Below are 7,885 nucleotides of genomic sequence, written 5' to 3'. Positions count from 1 at the left end.
CTCTGCATGTCTCTGTATTTATGAGAGTAGGGCAGCATATCCTTTCTAATTTGTGCGTGTGTGTGTGGATGCAGATGAATCCTCTGCTTCCTTCAAGGTCTGTAGCTGTTCTGCTCTCACATCTGCTATGGCCATGGAGCTGTGGCCAGGGACACCATTCCCTGTTTAGTTTTATTCACACTGAACTGTGGTCTTGTCTACTACAGTTCAGACTTGTGATCTCTGACAGCCATTGTTTTTCCCCCCTTCCAGTCCAGTGTCTTCACCTTGCTTTGTATCTACCTTTGTGGCCCCTCCAGTCATATTTTCTGCTCCCTTCTCCTCCAAGGAAACCCTCAAATTTCAAGAAACGGTTTTTGACAGCCCAGCGTGAGCATAAACATACATGCTGCAAATGTCAAGCTTATCACGTTCATCTCTAAGCAGTGAAGAGATGCCTACACCTTCTCAGTGTGCTTCACACAGGCATCCATGAAAATTGTCACGGACTATGGAGCCCCAAATGGGAACATAGATACTTCCTCTGTTTTCCACTGAGGCAGCTTTTCCTGAGCTACTGGGAGTCTCTTTGCTGTGGCTGGTATGAGTGCAATAGTTTGACTTCAAAACGTACTCTTGCTGTCTTAGGCCAGCGCTGTTCTGTGCCCGACGTGCACCTGCAGGGTCACCTGTGGCACCACCTGCACAGCCCTCGCTGCCCCGCTCCCCTCTGCCGAGCCAGCTACGGGCCCGAAGGCAGCCAAGAGCTTTGCACCTGTGCAGAGCCACGCGTGGCGAAGCGCGGCTGTCACCGCCGAGCCGCTGCGAGCAGTGACGCTCTACAGGTGCCCCCGAGGTCGAGCGTGTCTAGGGTGCAGCTCTGCTCAGAATATGGGGTTCTCAGCGAAGAAGACCGGGTGCTCGCGGCATCGGCCCCCCGGGCAGCACAGTGCCGACGGCCCTTCCAGCAGCGGGACCCGCAGGAGCTCCGGCCCCTCCCGGCTCCTCCCCGCCGAGACGCCCGGGGCCCGGCCCCGCGGCCACGCCCGCCCCTCAGCGCAGCGCCCCGGCCGCTCCCGCCATGCGGGTCTGGGTGCTCCTCAGCCTGCCGCTGCTGCTGCTGCTGCTGCTGCAGGAAGCGCTGCCACACGGTGAGCCCCCGCCGCGCCGCGTCCCCACACCTTGCGAGTCGCCTCGGACTCTCCTTTTTCCTGTCGTCCCCCCGCGCCGACCGTCCCCGGGACAAGACCGGGAGCCATCTCAGGGGCGGTGGCGGACAGTGTTCCGCCCGGGCTTTCTGCCCAAAGTGTGGGTTTGGAGAGAGGCGTTTGCGGCAGCCCCGGCTGTCCCCGCCGCCCGCTCCCTCGGGGTCCGCGTTTAAATTGCGCTTGGTCCCGTGCGGCGCCGGGGAGGGACGGCCCTGGGCGAGGGACGGTGCTGGACGTCCCTCCAGCACTGATTTGAAAAACAAACACAAAAGGTTTCGTGCACGGTTGTTCGTTTGTAGAGAGCACCGAACTTTTCTCATAATCCCGTTTCAGGTTGTGATGAAGTCTTGATGGGGAGAGGCAAGTGCTTGACTGGGAAGGGAAATTCACAACGAGTGCTTGACTTACGTAGACGTTAACTAGACAAAAGAGATGCTGTTTCTTTCTTGAAAAATGTGAATAAACTTCTTAATACTTATCCAGAAGAAACAATAGCAGAAAAATTCCATAGTTTTCTACCGCGGAAGGGCTTGGGATCACGGGCTGCCGTAGCCCGTGGAAGGGTTTGTAGAGAAATGGGAGGCAGGCTCTGAGGTGCGCGGGGAAGGACAGGGAAGCAGTTAACACAAGTTGTTCAGGAGGTCATATGGAAAAAAAGTCTTGTAAGAACATAAAAAATCCTCCACTCTGGGAGCTGTTAAGCACTGAAAGGGGAGATGTAGAGTCTCCAGCATTTGGGAAAGTTGCAGCTCAACTGGACAAGGCTCAGAGCAGCTGAACAGAGATGGGAGGGGACCTGCAGAAAGCCCTTTCCAGCCCAGTTTTTCTCATGACTACGTGCTAAGGAATTGCACTCTGGACCAGAGTGCTGTGGGAGTGAATTTCTGCTGAAAGATCTGATCTAGGGGTGTGCACCACCACATGAAAAAAAGTGTTTTCTGTTTGAGAAATAGACAATAAAAATGCAGAATAAGAACGGACTTGAACCTGGGTAAAAGATTTCCCAAGTCTATGTTTTCCTCAGTTTATACTGAGGTTTGACTGGGTGCTTTACTCAGTCGGAAAGTAAACTAGCACATATAATAAGTTTTTTGTCTAAAGGTAGAGGTAGAAATACTAATCTAGACATTGTAACTTCAGAATAACTGTTCTGTTACATTAGTTGTGATCACAAATACACTTTCTTCCCTCTTATCTTAGTCTTGGTGTTTAGGAATTAGACTTTATGGTAACTTTACACTTGATTTTGGAAGAATTCATCAGTCTTAATGAGAGGTTTTTTGATCTCTGATGGTACCAAGGCGTAGCATGGGACCTGCCTTGTGGAATAGGTATGTCTAGTGGACAATGAACACAATCTCTTTGTACTTGTGGGAGACCTTGCTCACTCTCTGCCTCTGAAGTTCTCTAGGTGGACACTTGAAGATCAGGGGCCAGTGCAATGTGCGTGTGGATATAGGTGATATCTCAAATGAAAAATGGATGCTCTTTAGGATTATATAACTAACACCCATTTTGGAATTGTTATGTGTAACATTTGTGAGAACAAGGGGCAGACAAACATTAAAGGATAGAATGGGACAATGCTGTGAACCAGGAGCAAAAGTGCCGCATGGTGTATTTCTGTGAGTTACCAGTGCTTAGTCTCCTACTCTGGCGTGATGAGTTAGTAGGGACCCTGAATGTACTGTTGCAGAGGAAATTAGTACAGTGCCTCTTAGAACTGACAAGAGCCGATCAGAGGTAGAAACGAGGCGTTTTCTCAATATTTTTCTGTCTTAATTTCATTATCTTTTTTAGTAAGAAATGTTGTTGCTGGATTAAAATGGTGAGGGCTCTGTGCATCAATCTAGTGAAATGGTAAAATATCCCAAAATGGCATGTTCATGTACTTGCATAAATGGGATAGTTGAGTTTATTCCCTTTCTTGGGAAAATCTTGCAGATTGGGCAAGGAAATGGAGGAATCTTGGTAGTGGTTTCTACGTTCTTGGAGGGATTTGATTGTGTGTCCTCTCTGTCTTAGGTTGATACTATAGCAGTTAATTTAGTTATCTGGCATACAGATACTTAATTGAGTGATGACAGAAGGCAGGATTGTGAGGTGCAGAAGTGGTGGTGTCAGTAGATATCTGGGCAGGCTTATAAGGGAGTGTTGCGGAGGAGCCTTGCCACAGTTTGCTTGGAAACACCTCCGTGGGAGGTGCAGCAGAGAACTAGGTTTTCTGTGTAGAAAGCTAAAAGCTCCTCTGATGGTGTTTCCTGAAACGCCCCTGCGGGGCATTTCTTGGAGGGAAATACGAGGTCAGACAGACAAGGATCTCACTGTGCAGCTGGGAGTGTGGTATGGGAGGAAAGTGTTCAGACTCGCTGGTAACTACAGAAGCACGGAACAGAGGAAGCTTGTGTGGAGAGAAAAAACTTCATCAAAACAAATCAAAACCAGGCTTCTGGCACTTAAAATTGAAAAGCTTTCGTAGGGGAGTCTTTAGCAGTTTCTTAAAGGCAGAGTATCAGATGTGGCACAGCACACAGTGTGGGATGAAGCGTTTCCTTGGGGTGAGGTTGCAAGATCCATGTGCCTTTGAAATAGTGTCAGGACTGAGGTTGGCAGAAAGTAGTGGAAATGGCAAAGAGTAGTTTGGACAAATAGTCCTATATCAATAGGGTTTGATGGGGAAAAAAAAAAGAAAAAAGATGGCTGAACCAGAGCTTGTGTTCTTCTACAGACAAAACTGGAAAGTTCAACAAGGAACTAGAATGTCCAGTTTGAAATGGGAATGCTCATCCAAAAGGCTTATCAGGCCTGTTGGTGGGACCTTCCAGTACTAGGGCACAATGCTGTCATGGAATTCCACTAAGATGGAATAACTCAACCCAAAGGAGAAGTGTTGAAGAAATATTTAGTGTTAAGTCTGATTCCTGGTGGGTTTTGTGAGTAAAAGTCATCTGGACTGAAATACCAGTCCTGTGGAGAACAAACAACCTGAAAACTGACCACCCAATGTGTAATGATGCCTCTGTTAAGGAAGATCAGAGGGTCAGCAAGGACTGAATAGCAAAGCAAAAGGAAGAATTACTTTTCCTAATGTAGTTTGGATCACACACGGGGTGTGATGCACAGTGCAATTGTTTAGATGCCACAAATGATGATGACTTAGAGCTGCTACTTGAAGAGGCCCTGAGAAAAGCAGCAATTCTTGAGTTGATCCAGAGTAGTATTCAGGTAATTGGATTCAGATGTTACTGTAGAGCAGCCAGACTGTAGTTTTAATATTCTTGCAGGAATAATAAAAGCCAAAGAAATGACTGATGCATTTAATTTTGGAAGGGGGAATTACATAAGACAAGAAGGCTCCTGAACTCACATATGGGTTAGATATAAAACCCAGAATAAAGCAGACAAAAAGAGTTTGAGAAACAGCTTACAAAAGGGATAAACCCAGCCATAAATCCTTTTCTTCTTCTGAGGTACTGGGGTGGGGTATAGAGAGGTGGCCACAGAATTTGTAGGGCTGGTAGGAATGGGGAATAAGAAAGAACACCTGTAGAAAGTAAAACTTAAAAACTTAATTATTTGTGTGCACCGATTTTCCCTATGGAGGTGCTTCTGAAGGTTTCAATGGAAAATGGTGACATGATAAGCATAGCAGAAACTTTCAGTGCAGTATCCTACCAAGCACTATAATTGCAGACTCTGAGACAGAATCCTTCTCTATGGTGAGAATCATTAGAGATGTCTCATTAATATGCCAAAAAAATCAGCTTTAGAGAAAATCAGCAACATAAACAGTGTTTGAGTGCCATGATTTTATGATATAGTCAATTTTGAAAGACTGGGCAGTGAAAATTGTACTTGAAATTTTGTGTTGATAGATGCTAAGTAACACAAATGATTCTAACTTCATATACACATTGATGGGTTCCTACTTAGGTATTTCTAACAAATAATTCCTACTTAGGACAGTGTAACTGAAGTTACACTTGATTATTCTAGAGAACGTCAGCTCCTAGTATTGCTCATCTTGAAAATTAATGAGTTGTTTATACAGGAGGGAAGACACCATTAGTATGTACAACTGTGGTTTGACTGTGTCTTGAACCTGATGTACAGTCTGCTTTTGTGTTCTTTCTGTTATGCAAACGTGGTGTAACTGAACTGTTGTGAGATGCATATCCTTTACAAGGAATAGTTAAATAGAGTAGGACATATAAGTCTGGAAAGGATATGTTTCAAAAACACTCAAGTTTTGTAAAAGTGCAAGCGCCTCAGAGAATGTTGTTGGTGAAACAATGGATATTTATTCATTTAATACGAAAACTGGGAGGCATCTAATATTTATGTTTAGTTCGTGATTTTGAAAATTGACCAGACAAATCAATGAAGGAAAATATCCAAGGACAATAAAATACAAAAATACAAAATAATAATAACAGCCAAGGACAATAAAATGATGACTACTGTGGTTCACAGACCCCTTGACCTAAAGGGTTCTTGGAAGCTTGGGAGACTAGTATCGAAGGAGCAGAGATGGTTGCCCTGTTCCCTGGTTGGCATCTGACACTAGGTGGTGTCAGTGCAAATAATTTTGGCCTGACCCACTGCAGCCTTTCTCATGTAATGCAGGAAAGAAGTGCAGGAATGTCCTGGACTTTAAATTTGTGCTCGCAGTGCTTTCTGATAATTTGGTTTTTATTGAATTATTTATTTATTTTTAAATTTGAGACACCTCACTTTTTCTTTGTTTCCTTTGTTTCTAAAGGCAGCTGGGCATCCCTGTTGTATCTTGGAGGTAATGAAATCTCTTACTGTTTGTATCTAAGTTCTATTTTCAGCTGCACTGTCAAAATAAATGGCTGTTACGGAGAAGTGATGACTTAAATACTACCTTCAAGTGACTCTAGTGTCATTTGCATTTCACAGTACTTACTGTAAAAGAAGAAAACTGCATCACTAGCAGTATTTTATAAATTGTCACAAAGTTCCATCCTTGCCAGTTTTTCTTCATGTGTCCCCTATGGTAGCATGGTGTGTGAAAAGGCAATGCAGAATTGACGGGTGTGTGACATGAAAGACAGAGGGCTTGTGTAGCCTTGTGTACAGCTTGGCAGTGCCATGGGGTAGAAATGACAGAAGTAAATGGAGACAGAAATGCTGTATTTCTTTCCCTTACCACTTGTGAAGTTTTCATACCTTACATATTTGTCTGTTTATGTAACTATAGGTATAGACTTTCCACATGTTGTTGAAAGCTCTTTTTTTCCCAGGAAAATGGGTCATGGCAGAGACTTCAAAAACTTACGGAAATAAACTCTTACTGAGTTTTATGAATCTTTTCTAGGAAGAACAAAACTTCAGTTATTCTCTGTGATAATGAGGAAGATCTTTTTTTGCAAAAAGACTATATAACTTTTTTCTAATCGGTAACATTGTTTTCTTTTCTTTATTTTACAAGTTATTGGACAGCCTGCGAAGAGTAAGCGTCCAAAAGAACACGGGGAAAACAAGGTTTTTAACAAAAAAGTAAAACCCAAAACTCCCAAAATGAAGGAGAGAGAATCTGCTGACTCCTCTTTGAAGTCCCAGTCCATACTGACACAGGTGATGGATAAAGGTCGTATCCAGAAACTGGCTGCCACTTTAAGCCTGTCTGCAGGACAAAGCATAGAACTGCGATGTAAGGGGAGTAATGTTACTTGGAACTACCCTTCATATTTAGACACCTTTAAAGACTCCAGACTCAGGTAAGCTATTTTTCTTTTTTTGGAGGAAAAAAAAAAACATCCAGAAATTTTCTTTTCCCTACGAGTTTCAGCACCATCAGGGGTTTTGTTTGTTTACATTTTTACAATTTAGATGTTCTGTCTAATAGTTTTTAATGTCAACGGAAAAGGATGAGCAACTTTCAGTTTTCACTAATTACTGCCCTGTGATTTGCACTGTGGAGTAGTCTTGCAGCACATTAACTGTATTTCCTTCAGATGAGTCTAAAATAAAGATGGTGTTCAGCAGGACACGGGGGCAGCAGGGAACCAAGTTAGGGTTGATCTGAAGTAAAACTCTCAAAATGTGCGAGTGTGAATATCAGGTGCTCACTACCAGCCTACTCTGTTGCTCTGCAGAGACTTGCTCCTGGTAGGCTGTAATGGTTGCTAGTGTGGATACCACCTGAAACACTAAGATTAATTTCCTGAAGAGACTCAAACCCACCCTCCCTTAACTAGCAAAAAATACACCAGCCTCCATGCTAAGAAGAAAGCGAGAGGTAGTCGTTACTTCTTCAGTCAAAGTTGCCTTTGTGTGGAAAAGGAAATTGCAGGGTTTGTGGTGTGGCAGAGTTTAATGCTGAATATAGTCACCTTGAGTTTAGTAAAGCTTTGTATTTCATCTAGTGACATCATAATGAAAACCACATAAGTAGTTGTTACCACAGGAAGAGGAACTTAGGACTCTTCCTTTCTCTGCCCCACCAGCTGAGTGTCCTGTTGCTCTAAACATCTTTTCTAAAACTCCATATATTTGTGTGCCTTCCCAGTTTTTGAGGATAGTACACATAGCTAAATGTAGATTAAATGTAATAATTTTGTTCTGTATTTGAGAGAAGAGGAGCATATAAGGAGCTTAAGGATGTCTTCCACAGGCATTTTTTTGCCTTGAGTTCTGTTTGTTTTCACTGGCTGTTTTATGGAGATTTACGT

The 7,885-nt window shown here is 43.8% G+C and overlaps 1 protein-coding gene across 1 annotated transcript; it reads left to right on the top strand.

Annotated features, from left to right (window-relative positions):
- The first annotated feature begins 1,060 nt into the window (after positions 1-1,060).
- On the top strand, positions 1,061-6,935 carry PDGFRL (platelet derived growth factor receptor like). Its single transcript, XM_039387652.1, has 2 exons — positions 1,061-1,130; positions 6,643-6,935. Exons 1-2 carry the CDS (start codon positions 1,061-1,063, stop codon positions 6,933-6,935), a joined length of 363 nt encoding a protein of 120 aa, XP_039243586.1.
- Positions 6,936-7,885: the final 950 nt, after the last annotated feature.

The sequence above is a fragment of the Pipra filicauda genome, unplaced genomic scaffold, assembly GCF_003945595.2.
Source record: "Pipra filicauda isolate LSUMZ 115617 unplaced genomic scaffold, ASM394559v2 scaffold57_size4234018_pilon, whole genome shotgun sequence".
NCBI lineage: Eukaryota > Metazoa > Chordata > Aves > Passeriformes > Pipridae > Pipra > Pipra filicauda.
The sequence above is the reverse complement of the archived record's forward strand: the minus strand, read 5'-3'. Positions and strand labels throughout refer to the sequence as shown.

Excerpts from the sequence above, each read along its gene's own strand:
- PDGFRL (XM_039387652.1), top strand. The coding sequence starts at position 1,061 with ATGCGGGTCTGGGTGCTCCTCAGCCTGCCGCTGCTGCTGCTGCTGCTG. Across the intron at positions 1,131-6,642 it reads GCAGGAAGCGCTGCCACACG|TTATTGGACAGCCTGCGAAG; the intron begins GTGAGCCCCCGC and ends TTATTTTACAAG.